This window comes from Pinus tabuliformis, chromosome Q (genome assembly GCF_031772625.1).
Source record: "Pinus tabuliformis cultivar Carrire ecotype Pingquan chromosome Q, CPIR1, whole genome shotgun sequence".
Lineage (NCBI taxonomy): Eukaryota > Viridiplantae > Streptophyta > Pinopsida > Pinales > Pinaceae > Pinus > Pinus tabuliformis.
The window spans coordinates 136,712,591-136,732,626 of NC_142296.1; the positions used below are offsets into that span (position 1 = coordinate 136,712,591).

General features: G+C 40.0%; 1 protein-coding gene across 1 annotated transcript; it reads right to left on the minus strand.

Annotated features, from left to right (window-relative positions):
• Positions 1 to 3,245: 3,245 nt before the first annotated feature.
• On the minus strand, positions 3,246 to 3,638 carry LOC149218631 (uncharacterized). The gene has a single exon (XM_089386602.1). The coding sequence runs from the start codon at positions 3,636 to 3,638 to the stop codon at positions 3,246 to 3,248; it is 393 nt and encodes a 130-aa protein (XP_089242728.1).
• Positions 3,639 to 20,036: the final 16,398 nt, after the last annotated feature.

The following is a 20,036-nucleotide window of genomic DNA, read 5'->3' on the forward strand; positions in this document are numbered from 1 at the left end:
GTTCTTCGGCTAGCATGCCTGCTTCTGGATTGAATTTAGGCAACCATTTCTCAGGATGGGCTGGTATAGGGCTCAGGGGTGGAGGCATTAAGACCGCCCCAGGGTTGTTCCATGGAGACTGGGCCATCGTTGAGCTGCTAGTCAATGGAAGTGCAGAAGATGATCTCTGATGCTGAGAAGATGGAGATATTATGATCTTCGATGATCGCGGAGGAAGGGTTGCGGAAGATGGATGAGTGATCTGGGGTGAAGATGTGGGTGCCTTACTTCGCGGTGAGGGAGTTGAAATGGACGAGGTAGATGAAAGAGTCTCTCTGTCAGACTCTCGAAGTGCTTTCCTTTCTCTTTTCCTAGTGGGGAGAGGGATTTCAGTTGGCTGGATGCCAAACTTTTCACTCTTCAATCTGGTCAGGGGATGAGCAGGATTGTACTGCGAAGTCACGTTGCCTTTAGATTTATCAGACCTCTGAGTAAAAATAGAGAATCCCTGGAGTTTACGAATCAAAGTTTGAAGTTCAGGGGGATCAATGATAAGTTGGTCTGATATATTAAGGTGTGTAGCAGCGGTGGATGCCCGAGCGACTTCTAGCTCCGAGTTTAATCGTACCGGAGAAGTCGGGGGAGTTGGTGAGGGTGATTTGCTCTCAGAATGGTATTTAGGATTTGATTTATGCGCCATTCATAGCTCGTGCCCTCATTCTAGCGCCAAATATGTTGAGGGCCCCGAAATCGGGTCAACAACAAGGGGGATACCCACCCGGTCGGGAACCTAGTTGGCGGCTCCGTGCCCGTTTGGTGTAGCGGGTCCGACTGGGGGTAATGGGACCAGTTTCCCAATGTGAGGGGTGTGTGTGTGTGTAGAGTTTGATGGTATTGATCTAGGGGTATTTAAGCTAATTTAATTCTAACTTCTAAACTAACTCTATGCTATTGTAATCTAATGACAAACAATACATCTAATCTACACTAACCCGGGGTATTTTTCTTCTATTATGCAATCTAAAAAGATTTCGAACAATAGCTGGTAATAAAGATCATTCAGCTATCATAAGAATAGAAATCCATTAAGATAAACCATTTTGCATAAATAGTTAGGCAAAACAGTTGTGAACAGCATATCGCATAATTAGTTATTCATATGTCAAGCACAAATAAATGACTCCACCGTACAGAAGTGCCAAATGGTAATACACACATTCATACATCAACATATAAAGAACTCAGCTGCATATCACTTTAGGAATATAAGCAGAAATTAGTCAAGAGATAAAAGTACCATTTATGACTGATTTCACTAATAAACTTCAAGCAACAACGATTTATTTCTACTTGTTCTAATATCTGCTAAGAGTACAGAAGTGAAACATCAGTAACAAACATTAAAATGCAAACATAAATAAATATCGATCCATCCATTCATCAAAAACCCCCTTCGAGGGTGCAAAAGTGCATGTTCTGAGGACAAGTTTTTTGACAGATTTCCGGACCCTTCTCCAGATGCCATGAGAAGGGTTAAATACTACTAACTAATTAATCTTAATTACACAAATTTAGGGAATGGCTTCAAATGACCGCCCTTTTACTAAAAGCAAATTTATTTCTAAAAATCAAATCTAATTTCTAACCGTTTCTGTATCTGCTCCTTAGTGCTGTAAGAAATGCGCTGTTCGCCGTGAAAGAGTCGGCTGGTTGTCCTTTCCTTTTGTTCGAGCTTGATAATTAGGAACAACAAGAGCTGGCACCTCTTTCTGACAGACTAGAAGATATTTTCGAAAACCTTTCTCTAGCTGGGTGTGTTCGCTGTGCGTACACTTAGTACAACCCAGGTTCCTTTCGAACTGATTTTGCTGTTGCTATTTCGGTTTCCGGTTGTGCGAATGACTCAATGAGTTAGGAGTCACGCTGTATGGACAACCCCCTGTATCGAGAATCGCTTTCGTTCTTTGTTCCAGGCTTTTCTGGAGCGTCCTCCTTCTTTTGCGTTTCTCTTTTTGCTTTACCCAGTCTGAGCTTCAAGATCTTTTGCAAAAACGCTTCTTTTGTGTGCCTTTGAATCTGAGTCTTAGATAGTCTATTTTCATCAGCGCCTGTTGGGTGATACTCTGGAATCCGCGGTCCTGCTGCATGCGGCATCCATTTGCGGAGGCATCTTCTCTCTGTTACCCCATTGGCGCTTTCCTCTTTTCCTTGGATGTTTCCTGCATATAGATTTATATCAGTTACATGTCTTGCAGTTTATGCAAAGAAGAAGAGAAATGACGAAAAGATTGACATGAAAGCATTAAGTTCTAATGAATGCGTAATTCTGACACTCATCATGATTTTACTCTTCGAAAAACGCGATACAATCATTCTTGGATACTGAAGCATGCGATCATTAATTTCCCTTAAGGTGCGTGCTCAATTTTGGGTTTATCGTTTATGTCGGAGAATTCTTGCGATGAGTCCTTTCTCCAATTGGAATCGCAGTAGCGAGGACTGCGACATCATTAAATGTTATCGCAAATTGCCAATATCACAGATCGCAGTTTTGTATGATCGCAGATCACAAGATCGCAAAATTTTCGCTTTATCACTCTGTGCTGCTTATGCGACATTGCGACGCGCGACGTCGCATATCGGTCGTCGACGATTCCTTAGGTTTTCTCTTTTTGAGCGCTTTTAATGCACGCGATGCGATGGGTTCTTGCGTCGCTCTTTTTCAGTGTATTTATGCGTTTTGGAAAAACGCTTCTCTCTACCTTTGCGACGCGATATAGCTCTTAGGGAGTTAATACAAAAGATTTTTTAAACAATTTTTTTTTTTTTTTTTTTGGATTTTTTGGTTAAGGGTCCCCCTTTGCTTGATGTTATTACTAATATCAAACAAAGAGGGGGGTTGTTGGTGACCACAACAGAATAGTATGCTGAATAATGGAAGGATCATATTGTTTTAAGTCAGCATAACTCCAAGCAAAAACATCAACAAACCTTTTCATCATCTCAATATATTTGAATACCATATCAGCTAAAAGAAACTTTGAAATTTTGATCATCTTAGGTAAAGTTGATGTACCCAGATTACAGCTTTCTATTTCCTCTTCATCAGCTTGTATCTTTGGCGATTTGAACACATCATTCTAATCGAACAACTTTTCAAGAGGAATAAGACCCTTTGGTATTGAATTATTTTTTTATTGTAAGACTTTAGAATTTTCTTTAGAATCAACAAGCATGTTTTGCTGATCTACTTGAGTACTTTCAAATTATTCTTTCAGTTCAATAAAATTCTTTACCTGTTGATCATCTTCAAAAGCCTGCCACTTGGTGATATTATTTGGTATAGCTAGTATATGACGAACTTCAACCTCATATTTCTCAGAAGAATGAATAGGAATGACAAACAGACTTGTCAAAACAGCAAGAGAATCAGCAATGGAATTTTGGTCTTTAGTTTTGATAGTGAAAGAATATGCTTGAACATTTTCCAACATATCTAAAAGTATATTTCTGTATCCTCTCATTCTTACATCCTTTGTTTGATAGACACCCTCAACTTGTCTAACAACCAATTCAGAATCTCCGAAAACGGAAATATTCTTAGCCTTCATTCTTACCAAAATTTCTAGGCCCAAAATCAGAGATTCGTATTCAGCCATATTATTTGTGCAATAAAATTCAGTTTGTAAGAGTAAAACTTACTCTCATCACTTGGACTTGTGATCCAAATTCCAACTCCTACCCCTTCTTTTCATGCTGATCCATCAAAGTACAAAGACCACCATCCCTTCATCTCTTTGCCATTTTCTGAGTGTTGATTTTCTATTTTCATCTCTTTCAGTCCACTATCAACTGACTCATTAAAAAGAATAATAAATCCAAGTTCATTATCAAATGAATAAATAGGACAATTTTGATGTTTATCTTTTTTGCTTACCATATAAGCGATTCTAGTCTCCTGATACAATCTCCTTTGTTCACCAAAAAATAGGAATGGTGGCATAGGTGAGGTCTATCTGCATTGTGCCTTTGACTTTTGCTGCCCATGATCTTGATAGCAACATCCCAAACTTTGGCAGAATATCAGCCACAACAATGTCCATAGCAATTGTCTTTGCTAGGATTTGTGTTATACCAACAACAACATCTTTGATTAAACCAATACATTGGACTCTTTTTGAATCAAAAGAGAATAAATCCTTATATGGTCTTGTTACTTGTAATCCTAACCTCTCCATAATTACTTTGGGCATGAGATTATGAGAAGCCCCCGAATCCAACATAGCATTATGTAAGGTCATTTCATGAATACTAATGCTTACATAGAAAGCAGGAAACTCTTCATTTTGATCATCTTCTAACCTTGGACCCAAATATATAGTAGCATTATCTTTTTGGACATTTAAGATATCAGCAGCTCCTGGTTGTGAATTTAACATCTCTACAATCTTGATTATGTATTTATCTACCTTGAGAATCTCACTAAAAGGGACTGATATTTTAATCTTTGAAATTTCATTCTCAAGGTTGAAAACATAAATAGACTTTTCATCTTCTTTGATAGGAGGAGGGAGTTGAGTGTCCTTTTTACCAAGTGGAGAGCCTTCCTTACCTTCAATAATCTTTGGGGTATTTTTCTTGGCTTCAACAACCTTTGAAGCATCTTTCTTTGGTTGTGCTTTGCTTTCAATAATTGGCACATTTCTGTTTCTAAGATTGTATTGTTTTTGCATTTCAAAGATAGCATGTTGATACCCTTTTAAATAATCCGAAGGCTCTTCCCCTTGATTAGTCAAACCGGACTCATCATTTTCTTCTTTAGTCAAGAAAATTCCTAACATCTCTTCATCAATACAATGGATAGATTCTTCAAGAATTTCAGGATCATCTTCTTCATCAACCAAATTTTGTTGAAAAGTAGGTCTCACTAGAGGATCAGGCTGCTGATTTCTATTTTCTCTTAGTCTTTGTTGGTTTTCAGGTCTCCTGAATTGAGGGTTTCTAAATTGAGTTTCGTGTTGCACAGGGGGAGTAGAGGTGTTTCCAAGAGCTAACCTATCCATCGACTTCTCCATTGTTTTCATCATTGGTTCTAATTTATCTCCAGGAGTTGAAGAGGAAGGTTTCTCTTCTTCTTTCAATTTAACTTTTCCCATTTTTGATTTTTTGGCAGCTATCATGTTTACCTCTACCTTTACTGCATCATTCTGCATATCAGCAAGTGTAGGAGATTATCTTTCTCTTAGCAAAAGAGAAAATTCATAATCAAATGCTTCAGCATATCTCATTTGTGCTAAGGCTTCTGGAAGTTTCAAACGAGATGAAATTGAGTTAAACACTTTATTGAATCTTTTTGAAAACTTTTAGATAGTCTCATCAGATGATTTTCTAAGGTTGTTATATTCAGTGAGTGCATGAACTGGATTACTTCTATTTCCCCATTTCCTTAGAAAACTATCTTCAAATTCTACCCAATCTCGAATGCTTCTTGGTGTAAGAGATTTAAACCATTTTCTAACTTCACCAATGAAGATTTGTGCAAACAGTCTTAATTTGACATCCTCATCATTGACTTCTTCTCTATCAACAAAATCATTGAACCTATCTACATGTTCCTTGGCTGTAATTTCTTCATCACTACCCCAGGTAGGGATCCTAGCAGCATATTTACTAGGCAGGTCATGCAAAAAAGCAGGGAGCACGAGTGGAGTATACCTAGCAGGTGCAACCATGATTAAAGGAGGAACAATAGTTACAGGAATAAAAGGGATAGAGGATGAAGAACTAATATGAGAAGGGTTGCTTGGTTTCTAAAAGCCACTAGGAATAGCAGAAACAGAAGATGAGGAACTGATATAAGGGGAACTACTTGGCCTCTGTAAACCACTAACAAATGAACTCCAATTTGGAAGAGGTAAAACAACTTTAGATTTCAGCAGGACTTCAAAAGGGTCAAGTTATTTCAATTTATCTAAAGCTTCTCTCTCTAACAGTAGCTCAAAGGTGACAACTTCCCAAAATTCTTCTTTTTCTTCTTATGATACTAGCACTTAGGTATCAATTCTTCTCCTTTGCAAGTCTAAGATAATACCAATGAGTTCCTCTTAATATCCAAAAGAAACAAAATAATTCAATACCAAAGGTTTGGTGCGTCTGTTGGGAGTCTGAATATTACTCATTCCTAAAATCAAGAAGCTGAACTTCTGAAGGTAGTAGGATCTCAGATAACTTTTTGAGGCTGCAATCTACCTTGGTGACTCCATATATTTTCAAATTTTTAAAGGTGGCTTCGATAAGGAGATACACACAGAGTAATCCTGATCCCAATCCACCTACCATTGGAGACAACCCTAACACTGCTTCACGACCAAGTCAAAGATTTTTAGAAATATCAGGTACTCCATCTCATTCAAAATCTTTGCTCTCTGAATTCCCAAGAAGTCTTGAAGACAAAAAAGTTGATTATAAAACTCATGAAGTATTGTTTAGATTAGAAAATGAAGAGGAACTCATTGGTATTATCTTAGACTTGCAAAGGAGAGGAATTGATACCTTAGCCCTAGTATCAGAAAAAGACAAAGAAGAATTTTGGGAAGTTGTTACCTCTGAGCTACTGTTAGAGAGAGAAGCTTTAGATAAACTGAAAGAACTTGATCCTTTTGAAGTCCTGCTGAAATATAAAGCTAGTTTAGCTCTTCCAAATTGGAGTTCATTTGTTAGTGGTTTATAGAGGCCAAGTAGTCCTCCTCATATCAGTTTCTCATCTTCTGTTTCTTCTATTCCTAGTGGCGTTTAGAAACCAAGTAGCCCTCCTCATATCAGTTCTTCATCCTTTGTCCCTTTTATTCCTATAACTATTGTTCCTCCTTTAATCATGGCTACACCTGCTAGGTATGCTCCACTCGTGCTCCCTACTATTTTGTATGACCTGCCTAGTAAATATGCTGCTAGGATCCCTACCTGGGGTAGTGATGAAGAAATTACAGCTGAGGAACATGTAGATAGGATCAATGATTTTGTTGACAAAGAAGAAGTCGATGATGAGGATCTCAAAATAAAGCTATTTGCACAAAGCTTCATTGGTGAAGTTAGAAAATGGTTTAAAGCTCTTACACCAGGAAGCATTCTAAATTGGGTAGAATTTGAAGATAGTTTTCTAAGGAAATCAGGAAGTAGAACTAATCCAGTTCAAACACTCACTGATTATAACAACCTTAGAAGAGAATCCGATGAGACTGTCCAAAACTTTTCAAAAAGATTCAATAAAAAGTTAAACTCAATTCTAGCTCGTTTGAAACCTTTGGAAGCCTTAGCACAAATGAGATATGCTGAAACATTTGATTCTGAATTTTCTCTTTTGCTAAGAGAAAGAGAATCTCCTACACTTGTTGATATGCAGAATGATGTAGTAAAGGTAGAGGTAAACATGATAGCTGCAAAAAAATAAAAAATAGGAAAAGCTAAATTGAAAGAAGAAGAGCCCATAGTTCCACCATCACCCTTGCACAAATGTTATAGACATATTTGGGCACTGCAACCCCAATGACATATGTTGATAAATCAATGACTCTTAAACCCCTAAATGTGTTGTTTCATAATCTAAAGGATCATGGTCAACTGATTACATCATTTCCTAGAAGTTCCACCTGAAAAACCACTCAGAACTGGCCAAAAATGGACCATACAGACTGCTCCATGCTTAGGGTGCGATGCATACTGGCTGCTACACTAGCCATGTGCAATGCATACTGGAAGAGACTTCTGTGGGGTATGATGGGCGAGAGTAGACAAATGGCAGAGATATTGCTAAGTGGAAACCCAGAGAATCTTCTAGAAACTTCTCATATGACACTTGCCTCTCTGAATTCACTAAGGGATGAGTAAGAGATCAAAGAAATCTCCAAGTGGAACCAAGAACTATCAGTGAAATGACACTAATCAAAAACCTAGAAGCTGACTCACCCCTCTATAAATATGCATAAATGGATCCCTCATCTGAGAGATCTAGAGGCTGGAATTTTGTAATTTGTAAGGAAGTGTTGTTGGTTTCTCTTTGAGAAGAAACATTGTATTGTTGGGTGGTCTTACTTTTCATGAGGTGAAGAGGGCTTTCATGCTGGGAGGATGATGCTGGATTAGACAACTGGGTTGTAATCCTCTCTTCTATTTCTACTATCAATAAAGTTCTTTGAGTTTTCCTCCATATAATCATGTATTTGTGAATCTTGTTATTTGTAGATGCAATTGTATGGTTAATGCATTTCTGATTCTTCATTGTTTATGATATCATAGATCAATATTCTTTGATAGTGTTTTTTTTCTTTTCCTCTACAAGTATTCTCTAAAGCAGGACAAGTAGGAGAAGAGTGGCAAGCTCTATCAAGGGAGAGAGGAAACAAGCAAGGAGCCAAGTAGAAGATACAGGTTGGTCCTCTTTGCTTCTCTCTTATCTATCATACATAAAGGAAATCTTGAAGTGCTTTGAATTGTTTGTTTCTAAGATAGCTACCCATTTTAGTGGGACTAGCAGATCGAAAAGACACTAGTTTTCCAGAAAACAAAATGGTGACACCGTTGAGGATCGAATAGTTTGTTTGTTTGTTACTTTTGTTTTCTTTATAAACTATAGATGGAGCCTGAAGTTAAGCCAGCTAGCCTTTGAACTGCCCTTGCTATGCAAGTGCAAAGTAGATCAACGTTGCTTCAGTCAATCTCTGGGTTGGTTTATGAACTGAACATCTGACTTGCAAACATCCTAAGTGCCCTTGTGGTAGCTCAATAACCTCATAAGATCATACTCTTGTACCTTTTTTTACTGTCTATCATAGCACAGCCTAAATCACTGAACTTAGCTGCAAATTTTGAGTGAAAACCAAACTCAGTTTCATTCCCTAGTCCATCGCACTATCTGTAACTGGTAGCCTGTATGCATCACACCTCCCATGTGTTGCAAGTGAGATGCATCCCTGTTTCCCTTAAGGACAGGTGTGATGACTGAATGATATTGTTTCTCTCTTTGGAATTTGGTTTTTCCTCCTTGTTTTCAGATGTATTCAGTAGTTTTGTTGCTTATGATCAGTATATCATTGTTGAAGCATCCTTCCTTCACATTATTTAGCCTCCATTGACTAGGACTTGTAAATGTTTTTAATGTATTTTTCATCATTTACAGTTCTCCTTTGGCAAGAGTAGCTTAATCGAACTGTCGTTTTTTATGAAAAGAAGTGTGGTAACTATCATTTTGAGTTGAAAAGAAGAGTGTCATAAAGTCTTCCTCTTCTATATAGTTGATTGTACCTTTTCCATTGCATTTGATTTGAATTATCAATATTTGAAGTGTAGAAAGCAGTTTTCCATTCAAAATTGAAAGTGTCGTCTTAGTCTTCCTTTTGTTTTGAAAAGAACTCGTTAAAGTGTCGCTTTGAAGAAAATGGTTCAGATCTATACTTAGTTTTCTTTTTGGAATTCTCATATTAAGGAAACAGAAAAACAAATACATGCATGTGCATTTGCATTTAGACTGCATGCAGAAAATGATTTAGGAAAAGTGCATTTAGTGTGTGCTCTCTGCTCTCTGTTGAAAGAATCATACTCTTCTTTCCTTAGTAGCTAGGATTTTCATTGCTAAAAGAAAACAAATGACTGTTTATCATTTTAGATTGCATATTTAGGAATTTTACATCTACATCACATGGTGAACCTTGAAAGGAAAACTTCTAAAAAGATCAACTTTAAAATAAACCTCAATGAACATAAAAATGCTTTGGAACCTAACGCAACACATCTAGAGGTCTAGGCTAGAGACGTATTCCGGCGTCGTAAAACCTGGTAACTATCGTTTTCATCAAAGGTTGGGTGATTCTTCCTCTTTGATATGACAAGTGCCACTACGGACTTGTGCTCCCCATATGTCGAGTATATATTGGGAGACCACAATAGGCTGATATCCTTTATCCTTAGGAAGCCATGTCTGCTGCCCTATCGATCGCAATGCACTGAACACAACATTTAGGAAGATTGGCTGCCATACATAAAATCCTTGGTAATTTATCTTTAATTTACCACCAAGGTGTATATTGCAGTTTGCAATTGGTTTGGTAATCCCTCTATCTAGATTTCCAGAGTAGTCACTTTCGTTCCTTTTCGACTCCTTAAAAGAAAAGGTCCATCTAAGCACTTGTCACTTTAGGCTCATTAAAAATCGAAGGTGACTAGAGTCATCTTTAGCTTTTTCTCAAATCTTAAAGATTGAAAAAGCAAAGTTATGTCAAAGTGTCATAAAATTTATTTAATTCGGAATAACGTCCCTGTTCGTTTGTTGATCTTAGGTTGAGGTAATGGAATCCACCAATTAAGGATTTCCCCTTGGGGGGAATCCTAGACCTTTCTCCTCTTGGGGAGATATTGGTGCTCCATATATGGCTACATTGTCCCTTCCAGGAATCACAATTGGCCTGTCGGTATGGATATTATCAACCTTTGTCGTTCAAAACACTATGATTCCTTAGCAATTGAATCAACAACTAGATGATACTAGAGTTTCCCCCTCACCTTCTACTTCATTTGTTTCTCCCTCTCCTTCTTCCTCTTCACTTGGTGAAACTAGTGATACTAAAAACCAAGTAACTAAGAAGAAGAAGAATAAGTCAGTCAAGCAAGGGGGCAACCATGCATCATCCGGTGAAAATCCGCACACCGAACCTTCCAAACTAAAATCTCCATGCATAATTTGCAAAGGAAACCAATTTCATTGAGATTGTCCTTGCATTTTGTGGATCTTTAGAGACTGGTCTCCCTGCTTGCATTGTCTGGTGTCATCAACCTCTATTGATCATGTTGAGAGCACACCATCGACTAGTGAAAATGAAGTCAATGGACAAAATGGAAAGTTCAGATTTCCTTGTATGTTGTGCGAAGGTGATCATGCCCTTCACCGTTGTCCTTTTCTAGATGAAGCCAAAAGTGTCTTGGATAACCGTCCTGCTTCACCACCGCGACTTCCGCCTAGATACAAGAAACTCTTGCCAAGTCCATCACTAGCTGAAAATCCGACTAACATAACTCAGTTGTCGGTCAAAAAGCCTATCGTTGAAGATAAACCCTCTGAATCCATACCAGACCAAAGTCAACAGGTCGAGATGGCAGCCGACCCAGTCTTGCCTTCAGAAGGTCCACCTTTAGATGATACAATTTCCAAAGAGAATGAGAACGACACCATTCAAATTCTTTTTTTTAACATAGAGTCTGATGAACATGGGGGAATGTTGTGGGGAAAAATACCTATGCAGGACGATCCTATCCACCTAAGGTGTGACAGTGCCTTAGCAACAAACAGAGACAACTATTCTGGTTTCTTCCTTTATGAAATGCGAAAGAAGAGAGATCAATAGACTTACCGGTGTCTTCCGTTTGTCCCTCGATCCAGATCCTCTTCTCTTTGGGTGTTCACAGCTACTTGCCTCCTCGCTCGCCCAGCTTCAATAGATTCCTGCGAGATCACAAGAGAACAGCTACTTGCGACAAGAGAACAACTACTTGCGACAAGAGAAGAACACAACACAAAGACATATATTCACATTCATAAATGATTCATGATTAGAAATAAATCAAATACACTAATGCAATCATACATCAAAGATACATCAACATATAGGAGAAAACCAAGATAGCTTTATTGATAAATAACAAGGTTCGGGAAGAGATACAACCCAGAGGGCTCCAATCCAGCATCTCCTTCCCAGCAGAATGGAATTCCTATCTTCACCTCCCTTCAAAGCATTAAGCACCCAATGATTCCAGTCTCAAACCAACAGCAATTCTTTGCAATAACAAAATTCCAGCCTCTAGATCTCATGGAGGAGAGATCCATATATAGATGTTTTGGAGAGAGGATGAGTCAGCTTGAGATCTGACTAGTGTCCTCTCCCTATGTTAGTTCTTGAATCCACTTGGAGGTTCTTGCTTCCACTTGGAGATTTGGAACCTCTTACTCATCACCAGTCGAATTCCCTGAGGCAAGTGTCATTTTGGAAGCTTCCTGGGTTTTGACACCTTGAGGAATGAGCCTGCCACATGTCCACTCTCGCTCAGCGCAGGTAGCCAGTGTTGGCTTTGACATTCAGCGCAGGTAGCTAGTGTTACAGTTGACATTCAGCGCAGATGGTCAGTGGAGCCATTGACATGATCCTGATTTGACTTGTTTCTGAGCAGTTTCTGGTGGAGAACTTCTGTGAATTGCTGTGGTTTGTTAGCCTTGTTCCTCTAGGGGTAGGAACAACATGTTTAGGGACTTTGGATCCCTTAGATTATGGACATTTCATGCTCAATGCTGTAAGGCACAAAAATGTCTATAACAGTTGCCCCCTAAAGTATGAGGCCGTTTATCGGGTGAAATGCTTTATCCAGGAGGGTCCGAAGTTCATCCATTTGCTGGGAGGAGACCTGTAATAAGATACAATACAATACATTATTTTTCATACTGCTTTCATGATCTAGCTGAGGTGGGCATTCCCATGCTTAGCTTTATAAATTCATTTTTGTACATAGAACAGACAATCGTCTGATGGTAGACTGATAATTTTGGTGAAATTATCATCCTTAGAGTAGGATGATCATCTGCTGGAATGATGTACATGTCAAATGTCTTTATCTTTCCTGAATATATATCACAGCCCGGATGGATGAAACTAGATCCGTGGTCTTCAAACTCGTTCGATCTTCACTCTAAGTACAAGTCGATCCATGTGAGAATTGTTCTGAAGTCGAACATGGAAAGACATCGCTTGATTACCGGTCAATGAGGTAAACCGTTAACAAGCGCGAGAGGAATCACCGATAATGATAATGACCCTCAAGGTACTGCAGTACAATTCACGTGGTGTGAATAAAGGACTTGGAGTCGAACACCACGCGAAATCTTCTGGTCGAAGGTCATTGATGTATACCTGTCGCCGGAAGTGAGAAACTTGCCATTGAGGCATGCAAGCTTCAAAGTACTGAAGGGGTTGTTCCTAGATCAACTTCTTGGATAATGAGCTGATGTCGACAAGAAGCGATCCGTCAAAGGAGGGCCTTAATGAATCCCACATTAGTGACACGGAACGGAGCTAATGATTTTGATGGAGGTGAAAACGATCTGTGACATATGATTCAGGGTGGTGGTCATGAAAGGATGAAGGATAATGTATGGCAGTGGATGGGACCCGGTTGACTCTTTCTGAACGACATCTCTTGAACATATGGCGACACTGATGCGATGGATCGGTAGCATTACCACAATTTTGGATGGTATGGTGAGACCATGGTGATGTGACCGGTGAATGAAACAACCCAACCTGATTGTGGTACAGAGGAAAAGTGTCATGTTCAAGAGTGACTTGCTACCATCAAAGTTTTCTTTAGTTTTCTCCCAATTTTTCCCCAGTCATTGCTGACCAGTACCTCTTTATTTTTGTCAAGCTTGAGGAGGATAACATATGCTTGTTCTATAACCTGCCCTTCGGGCAAGCCCATCGCTATGTTTTAACGAGCCTAGCGATAGTGAAACTCGTTCTCGTCTAAAGACAAGTTTGTCGCTATTTAATGATTTTAACGAGTCTAACGACAAAGATAACTCGGTCCTTTTCATTTTTAGAGAGTCTGAAAAGGTACATAAAGCTAACTCCAAAATTCCTTTTTCTTCATCTAATCCCTTAAGTCCGAAAACGTATAAAACAATACAAAAGGGATGAGTTTTCGATAGTTTTAACGAGCCGAACAAAACAAGGGCTCGATCTTTTTGAGCAATAATCCCTCAGGTCCAAAAAGATTAAAATCTAGAGGAGGGATAGCACTTCCGGTCGCTTTAACGAGCTGGAAGGCCAAAACTCGGCAATCTTTTCATATTTTACGAGTCAGTTGAAAAGAGCTTAAAGAAGACTCGTCTTTTGAGGAACGAGTGATAAACAGGGTTAGCAACTGATTCCAGGTACAGATTCGAATTTTCCAATCACGGCAGTGTCACAAGGATGGCTAGGTGAAATCACTCTTCGCAGCTGTTCCTCAAAATGGGTAAACAATCAAATGGAGGTAAACGATCGGCCAAATGAAAAGTGGAGGTGACGGTGCAAACACGACCAAGGATTTAATGGTTGATAAAGTTACGTACACAATGGTTATTTACCGGAATAGGTTCATTTTTTAACGAGCTTGAACGCGGAAAAACTGTTGGACACCTAATCCTAAAGGGTTAGTGTGGAAGCCGAAAAGACTAAGCAGTCCAAGAGACCTTGGGATTTGAAACCCAAGAGTCACAACATTGTATTATAAATGTACATCTATTGTTAATAAAAAATGAACTCACTGATTTATCTTTCACATTGTTTGTTGTCCATGTGTGTTTAACATGGTATCAGAGCACAGGTCCCAAAATAGGTTGTAACTCCTGCCCTGAGCACTGTGTTGCTCTGTCCTGCGCCCCTCTGTCCTGTCTGTCCTGCGCTGCTCTGCCTCTGCCTAGCGCAGAAAGAATCAATGCTTGGCCCTGCCTAAACGTTCGCATTCTCCTGAGCGTTGTCTCTGTCCTCTCTGCCAACGCTCTAGTGCTCTGGCATCGTTTCTGGTTCATGAAATGCCATTGCGATCTCTCCACAACGCTGTCTATTCCATTCTCTGAATCCGATTCAATAGAATCTCTCCTTTTTCTCCTCTGCTGAAATTTTAACTTAGCATTTCGTATCTGAGACCAAACCTTTTTGTTGCTATGCTGGAGAATTGATCTCAGCATCACCACCCGTTGAAGTCGATATACTGAGTATTGACTGCGGCCTTGACTATTGTGAAGTGCTCGGTAAGAGCGTGGAGGTTATGTGAAGAAATGCTGATGACAAGACTCGGCGCCATGGAGCATTCCATGATAAAGGTCTAGAGTTTGGAGACCCCAATGGCTTCGCCCGACGTTTTGTGATTCATGAGACATCCGAAGACCCTCTCTCTTTTCAGAGTTAGAAGTATATGTTCGCAGGGTGTTTCATTTGGAAATGCCAGCGGAGATACACTATATGAGTGTTCTGTTATTACTCTGAACTCATCGTCGAAAACCAAACCCTCTGTCTGGTCGGAAGTTGTGTGGTATTTACATTGGGCAGCGGCTTCAGGTAGATCTGCACGGGCTTGAATCGGTCTGCTCGTAATCTTCACATCCTTCACCACAGCGGCCTTCTTGTCGAATGCGAATTGACTGTATAAATCGTCTGAGACCATAAGGCGCTGCGCGCTTTCACTTCAGAACTCCTGGTACTTTTTCATGGATTCATTCCGGAGTGTTTCCAGATCCAAAATGGCGGAGAAACCTGCTCGAAATCTTTACATCCATGCTGAGATTTCTGACTTATAGGCGGTGTGCAGAAATTAAATCCGCTCCTTTAGAGGGATTATTTTTATTTTTTTGTTTGTGTGTGGGGACGATTAGATTAACTCTTAGCTGAATATGGTATTAAAGCTAAGCGCTGAAAGGTCGATGTTCAATTAACAGTGGGTGTACATTGTACAGGTCGTTAATCCAGCACAAATTGTAACTAAAGTTGTCTTGGTGCGAAGCCGGAGGGGCTCGAGGTGAGATACCTCCAAAATCTTTGTCCGGAGTGAGCTTTAAATGTTTTCAAGTGCACCTATTTAACAGTCGACCAACCTACGACCATAGTCTATGGAATGAAAAGATTGAACGAAAACCATGTCAGAGAGTTTTTTTGTTCTCGCGCCTTGCACCTTCGGCTCTGAGCATTTGGGGTGGGCATATTTGTACTCAATAGGTCGTTGTTTATTTCTATTACAGTCGTCTGAAGAGAAAGAAAACCAATCCCTGTGATTTTTCAAGAGTTAGCCTTTAAAGGTTCAATTACAGTGAATTGAAGAGCATCAATAGCACGTTAGGTGATTCGATGTAGCTGGGGAAAAGGATATTTGGTGTTGACTTCAATGGATGTTGGCCCTCTGCTCGTTATAGACACAGATCTGCAATGATTGATGATTAATGTCCCGAGCATACTAAAGCTCCTCCCAACACATTCTCTGTTTGTTTGTTAAACAAAGTGAATTCAAATGCTCCTGCTAAACAATAGCCTGCAACGTACCCTCTCTGTGTTTAGCGTTGACTATGTATGAAACATTGAATTGAAGACCACTTTATTTTTCAGTATTTGATTTCAAGCTTTAGTCTTTGGAAGGCAAAGCGATCACAGAGAGAAACCAATTAAAGTTTTTTTTCTGGTGTCTGGTAATCTTCTAGAAGGCATACGAAGAAGGGAATTTGATTTCTTCCGGTTGCGCTTTAAGTTGGGTGTTACAGCAAAGAGGACATCAAACTTCCTCATCTCATTGGATGTGTGGCTGTGAATATATTGAAGACACTCCATATTTATTTCTCTGTCTTGGAGCTGAATACGTTGCATATATTATCACTGTGGTGTTTTCTCTGTAATGATGGAGCTTCTTTGATGTTATAACACTTATCTACAGCCACTGTTCTTCCTAACATTTGCTGGTATATTCTACTTCAGATCTCTGTTATTATTAGAGTTGATATATCAGAGGTATATGTAATCCATTCCTGTAGTTGAAGTACAAATTTCAAAGAAGGAAGAAGTCATTTAGTTGTGCATCCATACTAGTATACCTGAGCATTTTAAGGGTGAAACATATCTATTGTATCTGTGTTGGAAGGACTTTGAGCCTCTCATTCTTGCTGGACACAAATCTGGTATTGGGCAATGTATTTTTCAAACTGATATTCTTAATTTTTGAAATCTTCAATAGGTGGGGTTTGTCTAGACTTGCTGAGTATTCATTTCTTTGTTGAGACAATGGCTAGATTTGATGATGTATTAGAGTTACTGAATACACTAATACACTCCACTATTGGTGGGAAGGTAAATGTTAGCAAAGAGACTCTTTCTGACATTCAGACCTGCCTGCATGATGCACAAGAAAAGATCGAATTTTTACAGCTTGAATCTCAGCTACAGCAAGAAGAGCTACATCAAAATAGACACCATTCTGAACCTGTTTTTCTTCAGAACATTGAGACAACCACCCATCAGTAGCATGTTAATAATGTTACCATTCATTCAAACAAAGCAGCTATTGTACATGCAGATGCAGAAACTCAGTCTGCACTTCCCAAGCCCATCATCAGATCTTGGGAACAGCTTGTCCACAACAAGCACAGAACTGGTCTTGGATATGACAAGGACTTGTCCTTTCATATTCCAGACTATGCCAAGCCCATTCAATTTCAGAGTGCTGGATTCATTCATGACAGTTTAGCTGCTCCTCATGACAGTTCAGCTTCAGCTGTTCCAGACTCTGCCCCTCTTCTACAGCAACAACAACAACATATCGTTAAATGCCAACACTGTGATCGAGTTGGCCATCTGAAAGATCACTATTTTGATCTTCATCCATGTGAGCACTATCATAAAACCAGCCATTCTTCACAAAGGTGCTTCAAAAACAAACGTCCTGCAAGAACAAAGATTCATCTTGGATGGATCGCTTCTTGGTAATGGGCATCAACATCCAAGAAGATATTCCAAACACATGTCAGAACTTGTTCCAGAATATTGAACAGTCTTGCAGTTGAGTTTTCTCCATCTTCTCACCTTGTATCTGACAGGGGGGGAAATGATGGTCATCTACAAGCTTCAAAGTCACATCAAGCGAGCCTGAGCCACAACCTGCCAAACTAGTTTCAGAGTTGTAGCCAGAGACAAGATGCCTGAACATGCCTTCAGTTGGCAATCTGGGACTTCCTCTAGCAGAAGACTCCAGCTTCTTGCCAGTTTTGGAAGAGTTCCAGCAGAGTTGTTGGTCATCCTTAAACCATCACAGATGAAGAACACTTCCTCTAGCAGAAGACTCCAGCTTCTTGCCAGTTTTGGAAGAGTTCCAGGAATTGCATTAAGCATTCCAGAGTTGTTGGTCATCCTTAAACCATCACAGATTGAGAACACTTCCTCTAGCAGAAAACTTCAGTTTCTTGCCAGTTTTGGAAGAGTTCCGGGAACTGCACTAAGCGTTCCAGTGTTGGTGGTCATCCTTAAACCACCGCCCTTTCTTACCAACATTTCATAGAGCACATTCAGCCTAGTGCTGCCATGCATTTTTGCACATTTTGTATTACAGCTCTCTTCTTGGACTCATACATAACCCTTCGGATTAAGGGGGGGAATGTTGGACACCTAATCCTAAAGGGTTAGTGTGGAAGCCGAAAAGACTAAGCAGTCCAAGAGACCTTGGGATCTGAAACCCAAGAGTCACAACATTGTATTATAAATGTACATCTATTGTTAATAAAAAATGAACTCACTGATTTATCTTTCACAATGTTTGTTGTCCATGTGTGTTTAACAAAAACACTGCTCAAACTTATGTTTATTTTTTAATGAGCATGAACTATGCGCTAAAACTACTCGGATCTTGCGTTTATTTTTTAACGAGCATGAACTTTGTGCTAAAACTGCTCGTTTATACCAGTCATATGATAAGAGTGTCTCATTGGAGATGCTATTTTTTATGGAGCTTCATCTCACGTAAGCTTTGCTCCGGATCCTTTCGTTATGCAAGTTCGGAAACGACTAATCCTACGAGTTTAAAGGGTTAGACCTACAGGTTTAAAGGGAGGACCTAAAAATTTAAAAAATAAATAGCCGCCCCTTGCTTGCACTCCAAAAGGTTTGCATGCCCCCAGGCATAGAGTATGATTTCAAGGTTACCTCTACTTCACTTCTGCCAAAACATTTGTTTTAACGAGAGAGGCTTACCTCTTTCAGGTTACCCAAAGATTGTCTCGTTAATCTTTCAAAAAAAACACTTCCTCGGCAATGTCTACCGAAATAGACAAAGGTGAGTGACGTAGCCCGCCAACTCACATAACTTTGACAAAAGAATCTTATTCTAGAATAACCCTCTTCCTAGACGGACGGGGTACGGACTAGTCATATTTTCCCGCGGAAACCTACCCTATACCCAAAGTTTCCCTGCCGAAGCAGGCCAGGACGCATGCCCCCTGGGTTCCAGTCATATCCTCCCAGATTACTCACGCTCATCAGGAGGATGGACCGTGGGTTGAGACACTTCTTGCGTGAATAGACCATTTAGGGATGGTATATGACTATTTGCGATGTGTGATCCGGGAAACGAAAGTTGGTCCACGAGCTTGACCATTCTTCCTTCATGCGGAAAACACATTACTCTAAAGAGTGATGAGACGATGGCTCCCATGCAATATATATAGTCTCGTCCAAGGAGTAGGTTATAATCCAAGGGTCCTCGAACGACCATCACGTTCATTTGAACGGTCTTCCCTTTCAATGTTATGGTTACATTGGGGAGGATCCCTAAAGGGCGACTGGTTCCTTTATCAAAGCCTGATAGATTTCTCATTTCAGGCAAAAGCGCAGGCGAACCAAGCGCTTTCCAAGCAATAGAGGAAAGGATACTCAAAGATGCCCCTTCATTAGTGCCAGCCATTACCATTCTGTATATTTGGACAATAATTCTGAATGGTATACTGGCTGGCAACCAGGGTCTGCCTAGTTGGTTCCAGTCGAATGAGACAACTAGGTTGCTTGGTGGTGGGACCGAATAGACGGCCGGATATCTCTCTGACGAACCTCCTTCCTGCGATAAAGGAGTGGTGGCATTGCCCCCTTGTTCATCAGAGTCAGTGTTGATGAAGAGAATTTGGACGGTGTCGTCTTTATTCTCCTCTGTGATGGTACCATTCGAGGATAGAGCCTCTGAAGGCAAAACCGGGTCAACTGCTGTTTCAACCTTTAGACTTTCGTCAGGTATGGATTCAGACGGTTCATCTTCAATGACAGGTGCTTCGGCTGACCACCTGGGCGGGTCAGCCAGGTTCTCAACTAGCGAAGGACTTGGCAAGAGTTTTTGATATCCAAGAGGAAGTTGCGCTCGTAAAATCGGGCGCTCTTCCAGAAATCTTTTTGCTTCGTCTAAGAAGGGACAACGGTGGATGGCATGATCGCCTTCACACAGTCTGCAGGGAAATTTAGCTTTCC

Coding starts and splice junctions, on each gene's coding strand:
- LOC149218631 (XM_089386602.1), bottom strand. CDS start 3,638: ATGGCTGAATACGAATCTCTGATTTTGGGCCTAGAAATTTTGGTAAGA.